At 34.9% G+C, this 19033-nt stretch overlaps 1 protein-coding gene and 1 long non-coding RNA gene across 9 annotated transcripts in view; both read left to right on the top strand.

Annotated features, from left to right (window-relative positions):
* Positions 1-19033, top strand: part of GRIA2 (glutamate ionotropic receptor AMPA type subunit 2) — a 148216-nt gene that overhangs the window by 90434 nt on the left and 38749 nt on the right. For all 8 annotated transcript variants that reach the window (XR_004260028.1, XM_032248577.1, XM_032248576.1 and 5 more), the window contains exons 4-6: positions 1404-1600; positions 6198-6251; positions 12476-12637. Coding sequence is in view for 7 of the 8 variants with exons in the window: in XM_032248577.1 (XP_032104468.1) it covers positions 1404-1600; positions 6198-6251; positions 12476-12637 (413 nt within the window). In the remaining variant the exon portion in view is untranslated. The remainder of the gene's footprint in view (positions 1-1403; positions 1601-6197; positions 6252-12475; positions 12638-19033) is intronic.
* On the top strand, positions 12644-17347 carry LOC116530490. The gene is made up of 2 exons (XR_004260029.1): positions 12644-12916; positions 13236-17347. It is a non-coding gene; the product is annotated as an uncharacterized LOC116530490 (long non-coding RNA).

The raw sequence follows: 19033 nt of genomic DNA, 5'->3' as shown, positions 1-19033 counted from the left end.
GAAATAAATGCAAAATACTTAAATATATAAACTACTTATTTGAGTATTTTGTGTGTTTAAGTATTTAATAGTATTATTATTCTATTTTATGTATTTAAGTATTTCAAATTATCTCCTATGTGCTTTGAGGTAATGCTGATGGTTTTAGAGAGTTCCTTCACTTCTGGTGTCAAAATATGTTTTAGATTCGTCTTGTACACTTTTTGATCAATATTGAATCCACAAAATTTTTAATGGTGGTTTTTCTTTTTTAAAATATTATTCAACAAAATTGATAATAGACATTTTTTGTAGCAAAAAGATTTAAATAAAATTTGGTATCTGAATTTAGGTTGTGAAGAAATATGATCATATTAGATGAATCCTACATTTTATTAATCAAAAGGGACCAATATTCTTTTGAAAAAGATGCAGACTTTTCTCAAATCAGGAAGATGATTTGCTGAGTTCTGGATTCATTCTAGAGTCTTGATTTTATGTTGTTTATTAAGTTATCAATAAAATGTTGAATTTGGTTTTGCTGTGAATAGTTGAAGGGATGTAAAAGGCAAGTTTATGTGCCGTGTCTCCAAGTGCTAAATTGAGGATAAAACTTTTCAGACAATAAATCCTCTAGTTGTTGTACCTCTTCGTCCTAAGTATGAGGTAATATGTGGACAATTAAAAAAAATTCCAACTAATATGATGCTATAAGCAAAGTTACTAACGGAAAAATATTCATATTTAGAAAGAGAAGTAAATTTTTGCTAGAGAAGTAACTGCCACCATCTGGTTATAGGTGACCACTCCAATCCTCCAGGTTCATTCCCAGCAACAACAAAATATATATATATATATAACAGAATGCTATTGAAGAAAAAAAAAATGAACCCAAACTGTTGACTGGAAAGCAATAGGAGAAAATATAGCAGCCTCATAGAGATTATTGGCTCTTAATTTCACATAGACTTACATAGATTCCTCTCACTGAAAATCTACTCATCTTTTTCAGGATACTAATATCAAATGACAGACTGTCATGTACAACTAAACAATTTTTTTCCATTCTATAAGAATAAGATATGTTTGTGATGCCATTCACTTAAAACAAAGGTATTAACGTTAGACTTTAGTAATGTTCTAAAGAATTCAGCTGAGAGGGTTGAAAGAATAGGATATTATTTTCTACTCAACCAATGACTCCTTTGGTCTGAACAGCAGTAACATTTAGGTAATGAGTTTTTGATGTGAAGTGACATAAGAAGTTGATAAAGATCATAGCTATAGCTTTTTTCGAAGGAGTCAACATTCCTTTAGTTGCACAAATATATCTACCTTAAAAATACATTCACTGGCACTTTCGTAACACAGTTCTGAGTTATTCACGTATCTTTATCAGTCATCATTTTTCTTTGCCTTCCTAGGCTTATCAACCCTGCAAGCTGTGCTGGATTCTGCTGCTGAAAAGAAATGGCAAGTGACTGCTATCAATGTGGGAAACATTAACAATGAAAAGAAAGATGAGATGTACCGATCCCTTTTTCAAGATCTGGAGTTAAAAAAGGAACGGCGTGTAATTCTGGACTGTGAAAGGGATAAAGTAAACGACATTGTAGACCAGGTTTGCCACTTTCTGTTTTCTAATGACACCAAATATAGACTATGCATGCAGTGTCAGCACTTGCAATGTGTATTTGTGTTAGGTGCTTGAACAGCAGTTTTTGCTTTAGGCTTTATGTAGGATGCAGCAAAAATCATCAATTAAATTATCTCTGGCTTCAGTTAGCAATAGCAAATGGTCATCAATAATGCTGACACATCATATTAATCATTAAGTAAATTCAATATATGATTTCTGAATTTTATGTTTTATATGATAAATATCACCCCAAACTTTAGTATTTTGATTTGAACATTTTAAATTTACATCTGGTGAATTTTTTGGTGTTAAAGAAATAGACATACATTAAGTTAAAACAAGTTGAGTTCTAAGGGAAAAGTGAGTAACTCATGATTTTTTTTTTTTTTTTTGAGATACATAGACTATCTATTCCTCTAGAAAGAGTATATATTTATTTTTGCAAGATATATTTTTTTCTTCTATTATGGGACTTGTGTCTATATAAAAACATTGATTGGGAAATTAAAATAGGTGAGAAGGACACATTTGGGTTGTGTTTACTATTTGAGAAGTAAACTAGATGCATCCCTTTGGACTGTTTGAAAGAGTACTATGATACCAGTGATAAGGATATTTTTATCTGTGCTTAGAAACTACCTTGCTTCAGTTTGAGATCTTTCAGGATAGGGGAGCCATGCAGTATTACCCTAATAAGACAGATAAAATCCGCCATGATTTACACATAGGGTAAGTGACTAGGGATGATGGTGACACAGCGTCATCATCATGATTGACTGAATAAGGTCTCCTTTACTGGTATCTGAATCTCTTCCTAGCTGATAAATATGTATGTGTGTGAGTATGAGTGTATATGTGCATATACACATACGTACATATATATGTGCACATATATATATTTACACAGTTGACCCTACCAATATCCTACCATTGACCAGAAGCCTTGCAGATAACATACAGTCAATAAACACATATTTTGTATATGTATTATATACCCTATCCTTATAATAAAGTAAGCTAGAGAAAAGAAAATGTTACTTAGGAAATCATAAGGAAGAGAAAACAAATTTACTATTCACTAAGTGAAAGTAAATCACCATAAAAGCCTTCATCATCATCATCTTCACATTGAGTAGGCTGTAAAGGAGGAGGAAGAAGAAGGGTTGGTCATGCTGTCTCAGAGGTGGCAGTGGTGGAAGAAGATCCATGTATAAGTGGTCTCACACAATTCAAACCCATGTTGTTCAAGGGGCAACTATATACAATGTGGCTGCTAGTGCCTTAGAATACTGTAGAAGTGCAAGGAAAACACACACTAATGCATTAATGCATATACCAGTGTGTATTTTCCTTGCACTTGTACAGTATTCTAAGGCACTGGGAAAAAAACACTATTCATTAATTTGTTCAACACAAAACATTCTACAAACATAAATGTTGATGAAATCCTGATTGATACATAATAAAGACCCTAAGACATACAAAATAGTTCATTCACGGAGTGTTGAATAACTGAATAGAACTAACTTGTTATGCAGAAGAACTAAATGTTGTATGCCAGAGAGGTGAATAATTTCAGTAGAGAAGTCTTGATTCCAGTCTCAGGAGATGAAGCTAAGATTGTTTTTAACCTGAAGGCCTCTTGTTAAAATGTGAACCTCAAAAACTCATTTGAATTTCATAAGAGGTTCTCATTAAAACTGAATTTTTATCATATTCATTAGTCTTTGGTTTAAAAAATTTAAGTATTCCTGACTCATCATCATAAATGTTGGTGAAAGACTATTATAAAAATATATTTTTCCAAAAATAGAAAAGAGAGACTACAAAAGAAAATGGGAAGGTATTAGAAGTGATATTTTAAAGTAAATAAGATTATGGTTACATAAATGTCCATCATGAATATCTACTCAAAATGCAGAGTATTTTACACATATATAAATACCTTGAATGTATTAAGTGAGCATGCAATGGATGGCCTCAGCAAACATTTATTGAGGCCATCCTCTGGGCCTGAAATGAAGGATTCAAAGAAAGGTAAGAAAGAGTACTGTCTGTATACCATGAACTCATTGTTTAGAGATTTAAAAATGTACACAAATAGCAAGAAAGTATTACAAGTTAAAATGTAGCCTAGGAGCATGGAGGAGAAAGGACCTTTCTTAACAGGGGAGGGATCATTTGTGAAGGGTTCACATAAGACGTGGCATTTGGCTTTGCTTGGATTCATTCATTTATTTGTTCAGTAAATACTCCCTGAGTGTCTAATGTTTGCCAGACAGGCACTGCAGTAGATCCAAGAAAGCAATGTTAAACAAAATAGGCCAGGCACCATCAATGCAACTATTAATAATGTATTTACAGAAGTTCATATATAATTATACTAACTGAATACACTATAAATGAAAAGAATAGTATGTTATGAGAGATCATTACAGAAAGAAATAATTTAGGTTTTTTGTTTTTTGTTTTTTTTTTAAGACAGAGTCTCTCTCTGTCACCCAGGCTCACTCCAACCTCCACCTCCTGGGTTCAAGTGATTCTCCTGCCTCAGCCCCCTGAGTAGCTGGACTACAGGCATGCACCACCACACCCAGCTAATTTTTCTATTTTTGGTAGAGACAGGGTTTCATCATGTTGGTCAGGCTGGTCTCAAACTCCTGATCTCGTGATCCACCCACCTCGGCCTCCCAACGTGTTGGGATAACAGGCATGGACTATGAGTATTTTATTATCATTTGATAAAACCATGGCGGCCCAGATTTCTAGCTATTATTAGGTGGGAAAAAGATTCAGCCAACAAAAACATTTATAAATTAATGTAACTTTCCTATTGATAGTGCAATGCTAATTGTTATTATAACACAAAGGCATGGTGGTTAGTATGGCCAACACAAATTTTTATATAGATGCCAGGCTAGTGCATTTTCATATCCTTCCTTTCTTTCAAGTAAACTCAAGTAGGGGCTACTGGTATCACTTTTATACTATGTTTTTAAATATTTCTCAGCAGGAAGACATGGATGATTCAGAGAGTAGAATGTACAGTAAGCAGAGCTAACGGATGTCAGCAGGAAATAGGAGGGACATAATCAATCTGATTCAGCTGATGCTAATTCATATGTTTTTCATTCAGAAGGACATCTTTTCTTCAGAATTCTCCCTTTAACACGGAAGGTTCAGTTGCTTGGAAAAGGCAATTTAGTCATGTTATGTAAAACTGAGTCAGAAAACAATATAAGTTTTAACTTCCTTTCAAACGACTATGGCTTAATATCTAAGTGACATAGGGTAGAATCATTCCAAGGATTTTGTTCTTGCTCTTTAACTAATAGCATTGCTCTGGAGCCCCTGACTATGTTTGGGATTAGACAAAGTCAAGGTAGTTTTCTCCCAGGGGATGTAAGAATTGTTCAAGAGTTAATAAGGCAAAGGACGTGGTGGTGGAGCTTTCCAAGCAGACAAGCAGAGGAAACAGAATGTGTGAAGCCCCAAGGTGGTAAGAAGAAGCTTCTGTTGAACAAAAATCCTAAGAGGGTCAATGTGACTTAAGGGGGAGAATAGGAAAGTTGAGCCTAGGAAACTTGCAAGATCATTGGACTTTGCAAAGCAAAACCCACCAAAACTATTTAATCAGAGAAATGTTTTGGTTTGAATTTCTGTCTATAGCCTTACATTTTATGCCAGTTGCTTGGATTTTATGCCTAACATTTTATGCCTTCCATTAGTGTGATTATCTCCTTTAAAACATATATTACACTACATTTGAATGTGCATGTACCAGGACTACAGCATAGCCAATTTGTCTATTTCTATTCTCTTCGTAATTTTGTAATTGATATAGATCAAAGTCAAATTGATCAATGATGTCTAAAACCGTTGTCAGTATTATCACGATGACCACTTGTTCCATAATGTGTTTATCTTGACATTCATTTTAGGTTTAGATTTGTGGAGAAAAATTAGCTTCTCTGATACTTTGCTGTCTAGAGCTGAAATAATGTCCATTTGGACTAAATTATAAACATTTCATGGTCCTTAGGAGAGGAATGTTACTTTATAAATCCATGTAGAATTCTTTTATATGCTTTTTAATATTCTTTTAAAATGTATGTAGTACTATGAGCTCTCTGTGTATTTATTTGAATATGGACATACAAATATAAAATCTCAGATATAAACAGTTTGAGCTGTTTAACATTTTATTAAAAAGACAAAAACATAGCCTTCGAAGGAATAGAATTATGACTTGTCATAGATTAAAAATACTTTGGTTTTATACTTCTTAACATTTTGTGTTTTATTTTTTGCTCTTGACAAAAATGAGGTAATATTTTTTGTTTAGTTAATGACTTCCTGAAAGATAATCACTTCTTAAGCATTAATATGTATTATTACTTCTTATTAGAGAAATATTATCTAATTTTGATAATTACATTTTGTCAAAAATAACTTATTTTGGCACATCAAAAAATCTAGCAGATAAAATTCTACCATTTTTCCTGAATCAAATCATAATACCATTAATACATTGGCATTATTTGTATTAATTCAATAATAATTTATTTGTCCTTGTCAGGTTATTACCATTGGAAAACATGTTAAAGGGTACCACTACATCATTGCAAATCTGGTAGGTGAATTAATTGGTATATATTATTTTACTAGATATGCTTATTCATTAAATATTTAATTTTGAATGGTCAGCATTTATCAGTGGTGTTTAAAAAAATATAGTTTGATTGTAATTAGCCAGGTGTGGTGGTGGGCACCTGTAATCCCAGCTACTTGGGAGGCTGAGGCAGGAGAACCCCTTGAACCCAGAAGATGGGAGTGGCTGTGAGCTGAGATGGTGGCATTGCACTCCAGCCTGGTGACAAGAAAAAAAGTTCATCTCCAAAAAATAACAATAATAATAATACATATAGTTTGATTGATTTGATAGATTAGATATTTTTTGAAATTATGTTTTATAATTGCTTTCCACCTTATATCTTCTAATCAATTTTCTATTACTATAAAAGATATAAGAATTTATAGAACAATATTTGACAAGCTTCACAAATTTTCTTAGATGGTATATTTTAAGAACGAGAAAATTTTCAAAAATATGTAAAGTTTAATTGTCCACATATTCCCTTGTCTCTGTTTTTCACTGTCTGTTTTTTACAAACTCTGCCCTCTGCACACTTCTTTATTTTTTAGCATATATAATATCTGAAATAAATGCAAATTTGTTAAAATGTCTTAGTACAAAATTAAACCCAAGATTATCTAGAATATTGAGATATTATGTGTTATTTCTGATTTCCTACTTACTATATAAAACAACACAATGAAAATTGAATTTCTATAGTGACTATCTTTTCATTAAGAATCCTATAAAAATGAGGACCACTTAACGCTTCTTGGGATTGTGTTTTCTCTGGGCCGTGGTCACTCACATTGGCTCAGAATAAAGTTTTTACAATGAAAACAAAAGAGAGTAGTATACTGAAGCAACAGAGTAGTTAATTGTATCTCCCTCTTTTATGTGTCATAGAGGTAATTTAGAATTATCACTAGACATTTCTTTTTTCAAAATAATTTAAAGCCTTTACTGCTCCAAAGGTTGTTATTTAAATAAGTAAGATGCTATGTGATTCGGGACCACCCTCCCCCTGCAGCCTGTCTCACCGAAGAACAGGAAATAAAGGTGAGAAGAAGAGGGAGAGAGGCAGAGAACTTATTCTAAATAGCACAATAGGACTTTGAAAAGCTTTTGACATATACAAATGTAGATTTATTGCATGATTCCTTTCCTAGTGTATCAGATTGTTATATCAGGAGACATTAGTTCTAGTGGTGACAGAAAGAGATAAAACAATACAATACTTACAACCTTTCAACTGATAAATGTTGTTTTCACTAGAAGTTGGAGGAATTTAGAATATTAAATATCAAACCTGCATGCTATTGGGTTGCTCAAGACAGAATTTCTGTTTGGCGATGAAATGGGTAATACTAAAGAAATTCTCTAGTACTTTCCTTTAGAGTGTATTAAGGAGATGCCAAGGCCTCCCTAAAGAGAAGCAAGAGTTAAACTAGATGAGGCTCTGTATTCAGTCTCTCCAGAACTACATTATGTGCAGGAAACAGCCTGGAGAGTCAGTCCCCTGTGTGAATCGTGCCATTTGATGAACGACACAAGCCACATTGAAAGCTGTGATCTTTAAAAATGTACAGATGGAGAAGATTATATTGGAACATTGAGAAATAATGACAGAAGGTGGCTCATCAATTTGAGAGCTGATATCCAATGCTATGAAAAAGGAAATAGGTGTTTGAATGACCAGAGTCAAAATAAATGTTGTCATGCTTCTAGCGAGAAATCTACCTAGTATTTTATCTGAATTAAAGTTCCGTTTTTCTTTTCCTCAGTACTTGGTTTCTTTGCCATATGGAACTTCTAGCGAATCAATAAGCTCAAAAGGCTGTATAGTGTTGCAATTCCTGAGAATTTAGAGGACAGTTGGAAATTTCACTGACCTCCGAAATTAAAGAGTGCCACCCAAATTTAAAGAGCTTTCATCTTCCAAACTCTTGAGGCTGTCCTTTTTTCCTCTTTGTTCATGTTATAATGAGTTTAGGGTTATAGAAGATTTTTTTTTTAAATCCGCAGAAAATATTACTGATTAATTTCCTCATGAATTGTTGAATGCCTGACTGGGCTCCTAAAACACAGTCTGCGATTAAGTCCTTGACAACAGCATTGAAAATGGTAACTTGTACATAAAATAATGAAGAAGTGGTCATAAGGAAATCAGGTTCTCATTTCCCCATCCTTACTACCCAGACAGATTTAATTCTTTAAAAAGCCATGGTTCCATAATGCTGATGACTTTACATGTCTGTCTGCTGAAATATTAAATTTTCACAGAATGAAGACTTATCTTCTGTTTCAATTCTCTTCAAATACAGCTCCAGGAGTAGTAGTGTTCACTTTAACTTGGTGAATTGTTGCCATCTCTTTTGTTACCCTTTGCCCTCTCTGCTGTAGTTTATTATCTTTTTTCCTTCTTCCTCTATTTTGCATCTCATAAATTGAAGTTTCAGAAAAGAAAGAAGAAAACGTAGGGAAATGCAGATTCTCACTAAAGCCAGCTTGAAACCTTATTTAAAGTTTAAGTTTAAATGTCATTGTAGTAAAACAACAACCAAAAAAATGACAGTAAAAGAATAATAATAAAAAAAAAAAACCTCTCTAAGGTTTGAGAGAAAGAGAAAATAGGAAAGGAAACATTAACAGATGCAAAAAGTTAACAAAGTGTTTCAGGACACATAGCAGATAAAAGATGAATTCCTGGCATAGCAAAAAGGAGGCAGATTTTGAAAAAAAGGCCCTGTGAGGATGGGATATAGATGAGAACAAGCCTGTTCATTCTGCAGAACCCCTGTGAGATTCAGTCTTAGAAAAGCCAGAAACCATGGAAAGCAAGGTTGAGGCAAGGAGCTAAAACATCATTTTTCATGTACACATTCTCGAGTAAGTGCTTTCAGGGGTAACCTGTAAGTGAGTGAGGGAAGCAAGGGAGAGAAAGAAGAAAAGCTGATAAGAATGTGGTTTGAGGTGAGATTTGGGTTTAGTCTGATCCCATCAGGCACTTTGTTCTATAAATTGCACGGCAGTCATTCAGCTTGAGACAAGGGGTCTTTGTACCTAGATCCCAGGTTTTGCTATTGAGCAAGGGCCATTGGCCAGACAGCTTTGGTTGTCCTAGGGCAATTCTCTTGGAGAGGTTATGGATATTAGCCACTGGCCAAAGCAGGAGAAGTTCCTAGGGGATGAGCAAATCAAATACACATGTAAACTGCATCCTAGGAAACCTGAATGGTTCACTAAGATCAAGGGACATTCTTCAAAGGCCATAGGGAATAATTGGATACCCCAAGGAGTCTTTCCACACAACACAAACAACCAGGTAACTACAAGTCCTGGTTCTTAAGCACCTACTTTCTCTCTTGATAATACTTCTTAATAGAGAATGTGAATTAGAGAAAATTTTAGATTCAGAAATGTGAGGCAACTAAGTGAATGTCTCTATATGAAATTCTCAACTTCATCATCCACCATCCTCCATCCTGTCCTTAAAATTTAGCCAAGAATATGCACTTGTGTAAGAGATTTGACGATTCTGAAGAAACTGAATGGCCCAGAGAAAAGAACTTGGATCTGGACAAACAACACTGCTATCCACCCCACCTCACCATCTACCTCACAATGAAGCATGCTCGTTAATGAGCCTTGCCCATTCACATAAAAATTCCAAGAAATATTTTGGTGTCTTGCTCTTAACTAGCCCAGCATAACTTGGTTTTTGAGAAAAAGTCCTTACCATGAAGTATGCAATACAAACAGACACACAGCAGGAAACAGGAGAAAAGTTTTAAAATTGTAATTATTATCTGCTTTTAAATAAGGAGAAATATTTTATCCGTGAGAGAAGAGGATGCTATGAGAAGAAAAAGAAATGGAGAATAAGAGCTCTAGAAAATTAACTTCTTTTGTTTCCTAGAATAATAGGTTAAATGAGTTACATGATACAGTTGAGAAAAGTCTTCCAGATTATGTAAATCTTCCAGAATATGTAAAATTTACAGATTTTTATCTGTATTTTCTTTCTATTTTATATTCGTATTGTCGTAATCTGGAAGATTTACATAATCTGGAAGATTTTCTCAACTTTATAGAAAAAGTAAATGTATAAGGGACTTTGACATTGAATTTAAGTGTTATATTGTCTTAAAAATTGATGTTCTAGAAAGAGAGATCTGTGAAACCAGGGAAAGGAAAATGTTAAAGAAACATTCGGAAACATTTCCAACACTGAATCACATAAATCTGCCTATAAAATATACAGAATAATAAAAGAAAAAAGACCTACAGTTACACTATCATAATGGAATTTCAGAGATAAAGAGAATATTTAAACGTTTCTAGCAAGCGACTGGAGATGGATACAAGTGGGAAGTAGATCACATACCAAAAAATTAGAAATAACATATTTTTCAATAGAAACATGGAAAATGAAAGTCATTGGGACAGTGCTTTCAGATTATGAGTTTTTCAACACAAAATTCTATACCAAGCCAAACTACTAACCATGTATCAGGATAAAATAGTTATGTTTCAGACATGCAATGTCTCAATAAATTTGTCTCCAAAGGGTTTCAGTAAACTATCAGAGAACTCCAGCAGAGGGAAGAATTAAATCAAGAAAGAGAAATATGACCAACGAAATGGGATTTCAATCAGAAAAGTGGTGAAGGACCATGCAAGGGTAACAGCTGTAGAGTAGATGGAGAGAAGGGCCAATTTGGATTCCAGCATTAAGAAGGGGGCTATCTAGAAATTAAAAATTCAAATAGATTTTTGAATTTGAAATAGATTACCTGATATGTTTGAATATTTTATTTTTAAAAAAGCTTTACTCATGGGCATGAAGGGCTTTCATGGAAGCACTGGGAAAAATACGGATGGGCATATAGAAATCTCTAGCAGGGAAAAAATGGGACATGATTATAAACACAGGCTGAGATAATGCTCAAGAAAGAAAATGCCATCCTGGTACACTATTTGGCTTTGCTGTTAATAACGTTTAGAGTTATAAATATGTAAACAGTAAGTACTGATTAAAATGGGTGAGAAAATAAATGGTTTTGTCATGTAAGCAAGTTATATACTCACCTGGCATACACAAAAACTCAATAAAAATTTCTAAAATTGATAAGAAAGGGCAATAAAAATGTGTCATGCAGAAGAGGTAAATATGTGAAAAGCAAATATATTAAAATTGAATCTTCTGAAGAAGGTTAACTGGAACATACATGGGGAAAGCAGAGAATACATGATTTTTGTTATATAATTGTTCATACTATTTGCATTACTTGATAAAAACAAAAAAATTGTGAGCCAATAAAAAGTAATTACATTCTTTTTCAGCTAAATAATATAATAATATATATGTTTTAATATCAGTAACAAAGAAAAGATTCTCCTACATTTTGGGGTGTGGTAATTCAAAATTAATTTAGGCTATTTTCAACTTTTATGTACAATGATACAGAATAAGTATTTATGAAGTGTGAAAAAATTTATAAGCGTGATATATGGAAATTAATTTCATCTTTGAGAGAGATATACTATCCAGTTGATAAAATTCATGTCAGCAGAATATTTGAAATCAATATAAATGTCATGTAACAGTTATTTAGTAAGTGAATGAATTCATTTTAATAATACAAGAGAAATTGAGTTTTTCCAAAATTTAATATATTCTGTAAATTAGCTTCAGGTTTATTGTGAAATTGTTTAATTGTTCTCAGATAATGACTGGATATTTTGTACTTCCCACTCTCATTTTGAACGTGTTCATATCACCTGAGTGAAGAAAAAATTCAAGCAGGAGTAACTTGCTCACAAGTTTGTAGTTCTTGGAAAACTAGTTTAATGTTATTAAGTGTCTATAACCACATGGTGGTTCTGTGTTGTAGACTAAATGAGTAAATCCCAGTCCTTTTCAATGGAAGATTTTTCAGTAAAGTGGAGAACTTTTACCTAGGTACAATCGTGAGTGTTTCATGAGATGACCCACTAGTAAACATGTATTGATTAGGGACCCACTAAGATGCTAACGTGGTGTTAGGTGCTGGTGAAGAACACTGGCTGATAAATACATGGGACATTTTCTGCCGGCTTTTTGTGTCTCATATGTTCTTTGAAATATCTAAAACCACATATATAGAGTTATTTGGTAAATGTGAAGTAGCATTTTGTTCTCAAATAAAAAGTGTGATATCAATGTGTTCTGTGTTTAGGGATTTACTGATGGAGACCTATTAAAAATCCAATTTGGAGGTGCGAATGTCTCTGGATTTCAGATAGTGGACTATGATGATTCCTTGGTGTCTAAATTTATAGAAAGATGGTCAACACTGGAAGAAAAAGAATACCCTGGAGCACATACAACGACAATTAAGGTTTGCTTTAGTTTCTGCCTTTTTTCTTTTTCTTTCCTATGTGAGGAGAGAGAAGGGCCTTGGCAAATATGGAAGAAGGAGAAAATAATAAAGGGTCTAGAGGACATGGTTCAAAACCCGGCAAACGCACTGACTGCTAAACGTATTTTTCACATTTTTATGGTTTAAGTAAAGCTGTTAGACCTTTGCTGTATTACTCTTGTTTTCTACTTCCTTACACCTATGATAATTATAATAAATCATTCATTCACTTATTAATCCATTTGGCATTTTTCTTGAGTGGATTTTTTTATATTTTTTTTTTTTTTTGAGACGGAGTTTTGCTCTTGTTACCCAGGCTGGAGTGCAATGGCGCGATCTCGGCTCACTGCAACCTCCGCCTCCTGGGTTCAGGCAATTCTCCTGCCTCAACCTCCTGAGTAGCTGGGATTACAGGCACACACCACCATGCCCAGCTAATTTTTTGTATTTTTAGTAGAGACGGGGTTTCACCATGTTGACCAGGATGGTCTCGATCTCTTGACCTCGTGATCCACCCGCCTCGGCCTCCCAAAGTGCTGGGATTACAGGCTTGAGCCACCGCACCCGGACTCTTGAGTGGATTCTAAGCCAGGCACTTTTGTGGTAAATAAAGACAGGGAATAATGTCCCTGCTCACAGTTAAATGAAAGAAAGACAATAAGCATTGACAAAAGAATGACATGAAGGAAGAGACCAGCAAACTCTTAGCGACATAGAGGGGGCAGGGAATTTTTATGCTGAGATCTGAACAATAAGGGACAATTTTACCCTGACTTGCTGTTTAGAAAATTATATTTGCTAATAAATTAAAGAACAGTAGATGTCAGTTTGTTCTAATCTTCAAAAAGCCAACCCAGAGACAGTTCTTTGTTCAATCAGTAAACATATGGCCGCAAAAAGTGTGTGTGTTTGTGTGTGTGTGTGTGTGTGTTTGTGTGTGTATAACTGCTAATGAGTAGTCTGGTCTCTTGAATACTTTAAAAAGAAGATAAAAATCTCAATTTACCTTAATAATTAAAACGTAACTGTAATGCTTTATGGAATCAAACAAAAAATTCTTGAATGTTAAATATTATTTATTGCTCAGGTATGAAAGCTACACAGACTCATCTTTGTTCTCCATGAATTTGGACGCAAGGTCTTCACTTGTTTATTTGATGCATTTTATTGGATATACACATGCAGGCACGAATTTAAGTTTTAATAGTCAGTGTTTTTGTTGTTGATAGGAAGGTTTTTTTTTTTCCTTCTGTTGGTAACCTTACTGAGAGCAGAATTAAGATGAAAACTTGGCTTAGGGTAGTTTAAGGAGTGAGTGGGTTGAAAGATGAGATGATGTTCACATTCTTTGTGAAAATTAAGAGCAAAAGTTGAAAAATTGAGTAATTTTGTTTGTATATTATAAAGTGATTGTATATAAATCAGGCAGGATAGCATTATTTCAGTTGCTCTCACAATTCAGTATGGGTATACATCATAGAAACATTGTTTGATTATAGATGCATGTCTATCTATGAGATTGGTCCTAGGAAAGGATTAGAAATTTGAAATTCTCTACTTTTGGGTTTATAAGTGGATCTTTTAATTTTTAACTCAATTTTGTAAAAGCATTCCATAGGATTTTAAAGAATAACACCAAGTTAATTTTTTCAAAAAACGAGGTGACTTCCTGTTTGGTGACCTTAATTGAGATTCAGAGTTTCTACTGTTTATACCATGGAGGTACTTTCATGGAATCAAGTTTCTGAGCAGGTAGATGGACACCCAGAGCCTTAGTTGGTGTCAGTGTATGTCTTCATCTGTGCCTAGAAGAGGCCTAACTGCTGATCTCATTCTGTGGAATTGCAGGCTTCCGTCCATTCAGAGATGATGCCATGTAAGTTCCCTGATGGAGTGGATGTTATCCTCAAATGCAGCCAACATGCTCCTTTTGAATACTCTGTTAGTCATTGCATTGCCCCCTACTGCTGCCTGCTGGGAAAAAAAATTAAAGCAACATGAAATTAAGTTTTTCTCCTAGAAGTCATACCATTATTCAAGTTCATGTGTCCTGTATCAAAATGCAAGATGAATTTGCTGTATGAGAGATGTTTGGCAATGCCTTCTGTTAAAAATTTTGCCAAAACCTAGTGCCAGATTTCATTGTGTTGAGAACCTGCATTGTGACCTTTCTCGCTCCCTTCCTGCTGTAGCATTTCAATAGTGCCTCCCTTTTGGTGGCTTCTGCCAATTTTCAGAGAGATCATGATGCGCCTTCATTGAGGGGTGTTTCAAAGAACCTAGACTAATGCATTTCAAAACTTAGGCTGCAAATCACTATTTGACCCTGGGTCCAGGAGTCTCATCTGTACAATGCAGTAATGACCATTAATTCCCAGTTTGCTGTGAGGATTAAATAACACTTGCAAATGGTTAGCACAGCTTTGGAAACACAGGTGCCTATAAGGGCTAATTTGTTTTCCCACCCGTTTCCTAAAATGAGAGCATTTCAGCCAATTTCAAAAGTCTATTCCAACTTTAACATTTTATAATCCCCCCAACTCTATCCCAGAGGCATATTTTATGAGGTCCCTAAAATTACTGAAAATCTGTGGGGAGAATTTGTTTGGAGAGGCAGTTTATCCTAACACAGAAATGTGTTGTGTACCAGAAGGCCAGAAACTAAATATAAAGAAATGAAAATTTTTTTTCAGAATCCTGCCTAAAGAAGGAGACAAACACATCAATCAGCAGATACAACAGAGTGATGCATAAAAGATATGCCAGTTTCTTGGGTATGATTATGACAATGTGTGGAAGGAGATCAAGGAAGGCTTATGCCAGAGGGATGCCTGTGCAGGGCTTTGCACATGGTTGAGAAGGAAGAAAAATGTATGGGAAGTTGCTTGGGGAAGTGCAAAATCTAGAGAGACTCGAAGTAATGTAAGAGCGTGACAGATCCAGGGAACCGCACATATGTTGCCGCTGCAAAAATGTAAATATCTGGGACAAATGAGGGGGCTCATGTTATGGAAATTACAAGTGGTAAGGTTCTTCAATTGTCAACAGATGTAGAAGGTAGTAATGACAAGATAATGCTTTCATAATTATTTTTGCTTCCAGACAGAAGAAAGAAAAAAAACTATATAGGAGATTATATAGTATCCGCTAAATACAAACAAGGAACATAGTCTCAATATATTATTTGCTTACAGAAAGGAAGTAAAATATTTCTAATGAGATTATTTGCAATGAGGTTATTTCCTTTGATGTTGTCTTTTGGGTGACTGACTGAATCAGATACAGTGCCTGATAATTCATATCACATTTTACTACTCAACAATAAAAACTAGTGCTATCAGCATAAAAATATATAAAAATATAGCTCATTGCATCAAATTCTTTCCAGGGTAGGCTTTAAGAATTATAGAAGTTATATCAAATTGTGGGACTAATAAATAAATAATTATTCAAAGTTTTCATCTTCCCCTAAAGGTAAATCAGCTTCCATAGTTTTCAAATTAAAATAAATTTTATTCAATAAATACAAGTAAAATCTTAAATAAGGTTAAATATTTAACATATTTTAATAACCACCAAATATAAATTGCAATGTTTAAATTTCTTCATTCTTACATACTCTACAAAAAATAACTTAAGTCATGGCACTGAGAGTTGAGATCTGACTCTCTTTTACTAATTTGCTATTTGGGACAACATTAATTCATTTACTCACTTGACACATATTTATTGTCTACTCCACAGCAGGCACTGTTCTAGAGGTCAGAAAAAAGACAAATTCTGTTCCTTAAAGAGATTGCAGTCTTCAGACTAGAAACCAGCAATTACTTTGTAGCATTGATGAAGGTTGTCTGATTGCATCTTAAACCTATATATTCGAAACTGAGCTTTGAATTTTCCGCTACTACTTCCTCCTCAGCCTCCACAAACTGTTCCTTCAGTGGTCTTTCTTATCCCAGTTGATGGCAACTACATCTTTCAGTTATGCTTAGACAAAATCTTGGTCCTTTACTCTTCTCTGTCTCTTGTAACCTACATCCTATGTAGCAGGAAAGCCCATTAACACTGCCTCACTTCTTACCACCTTCTCTGCAGCCAACCTAAATCCAGCTACCATCATAGGATTATTGCAACAGTCTCTAAAATTGATTTCCCTCCTTTCACCCCTGCCCCTGTTATCTTCCATCCTTGTGGTCCTTTTAAAGTATAAATAGATTATGTTGTGGTTCTGTTTTAAATGCTCCAATGTCTCTCCATTTCACTTGGAGTGAAAGAGCCAGAGTCATCCTGTTTTCTTATGAGGTTCTGTCACCAAGTCCCATGGACCTACATCTCTGTGCACAGTTTCCCTGGCTCCCTCTGTTTCAGCCACACTGGTCTCCTTGCTGTTCCTCAACCACCCCAAGCACCTTCCTACTTCAGGGCCTTTGCACTGGCTGTCTCTTCTTCTTGACTGTTGTCCCCTTAAATATTTGCATGGCTAAGTCTCCTGCACTTAGATCTCTTTCCAATCCTATCTTCTCATGGAAGCCACTAGCAGGCTGTGTATTTAAAACTGAAACCTTGGCCGGGCGCGTTGGCTCATGGCTGTAAGCCCAGAACTTTAGAAGACCAAGGCAGGCCAGATCACCAGGTCAGAAGATCAAGACCATCCTGGCTAACATGGTGAAACCCTGTCTCCACTAAAAATACAAAAAGTTTTCCAGGTGTGATGGCATGTGCCTGTGGTCCTAGCTACTCCAGCGGCTGAGGCAGAAGAATCGCTTGATCCCGGAAGCAGAGGTTGCAATGAGCTGAGATCATGCCATTGCACTCCAGCCTGGGGGCAACAGAGTTAAACTCCATCTCAAAACAAGAATTAAAAAAAAAAAAACAAAAAAAACAAAACTGCTCTCTTGCCACCATTAGGGTGTGCATCAATCACCCTTTCCCTAATCCGGCATTCCCAATTATTACCTTTTAGTGTACTACTCTTATCATTCACTTATTCATTGCATTGTTAATTATCTCCTCCTACTTGAAAGTAAGTGCCATTAAAAAATACTTTCATCAAGATATCCCAAGTTCCTAGAATAAAGCCCCATACATAGTAACCATTTAATAGAGGATTCCTGAACCAACAAGTAGTAAAAAGCAAAGGTACTGTGATATCACCAAGGAGAAGTTCCTAATCCTAATTCTGATGGTAAGAAAATGTTTCTTAGAGGAACCATTATGTAATTGGAGACCTGAAGAAGTGGGAGTTAGGAGAAAGCATAAGGATTAATGATCCAGATAAAGGAACTAGGATATATAACATCTCCAGTGCAAGGAAAATATAAACATTTTCATAAGGATAGAGGTTAAACAGAAATGATTTGAAGAAATGCTGAGAAATCACATTTTAGAAATGTGCAGATCCAGAGGTTTTATGCTTTGTGACATATTAAGGATTTTTTTGTCTGATTTGAAGAGCAACAGGGAGCTACTAGAAGACAGTACTGATCATGTTTTTGATGCAGCAAGATTACTATGGCTGTGCTGGTGACAAGAGATTGCAGGGAGCGCCAGTGGAGGCAGGAAAGCTTTTTGGAAGATATCACAAACAATCAGACAAGAGACTGTTGTTGTCTGAATTGTGGTTGTGACATGGGGATGGAGGGAAATAGATGGCTTTGTTACACCTGCCATTTCTCTTAATTTCTTCATGAATGAAATAATAATTGTAAAGTAATATTCATATGTAAATTCAATCGAGAGATATTTGTGGATTACAAATAAGCCTCTCGAAGGAAATCTGTCTCATCTGTATCTTATTAATCTTAAATCTCACACAGTGGTTTGCAAAGAGTAAGCACACAATAGTTATTTGTAGGAATGAAGTATAATTAATTAGAAAATATTAAATAATTAAAGGGAAAATATGACATTATTATTGTGATGAAATATGATTTAGATTTCTGCCATAGATTTCTGCATGCATTCTTTTGTTGAGCCCTGGCAGAAATATAATGAGTTACTTTAGTTGATAAAATGTAAAGTTAACGTATTTATCTGACCTGACCCATCACTGTGCCAGGATTTACATGGAACATTAAAACAGGCATTTTATCTTCCTTAAACGTAATTTTTTTTTTTTTTTGAGACAGTCTTGCTCTGTTGCTGAGGCTGGAGTGCAGTGGCGCGATCTCAGTTCACTGCAACCTCCACCTGCCTGGTTCAAGCAATTCTCCTGTCTCAGCCTCTGAGTAGCTGGGATTACAGGCGCACACCTCCGTGCCTGGCTAATTTTTTTGTATTTTTACTAGAGACGGAGTTTCACCATATTGGTCAGGCTGGTCTCAAACTCCTGACCTCATGATTCGCCCACCTCAGCCTCCTAAAGTGCTGGAATTA

This window comes from Sapajus apella, unplaced genomic scaffold (assembly GCF_009761245.1).
Source record: "Sapajus apella isolate SASKATOON/1434 unplaced genomic scaffold, GSC_monkey_1.0 scaffold67, whole genome shotgun sequence".
NCBI lineage: Eukaryota > Metazoa > Chordata > Mammalia > Primates > Cebidae > Sapajus > Sapajus apella.
Note: the sequence above shows the minus strand (reverse complement) of the source record. Positions and strands in the feature narration are given on the sequence as shown.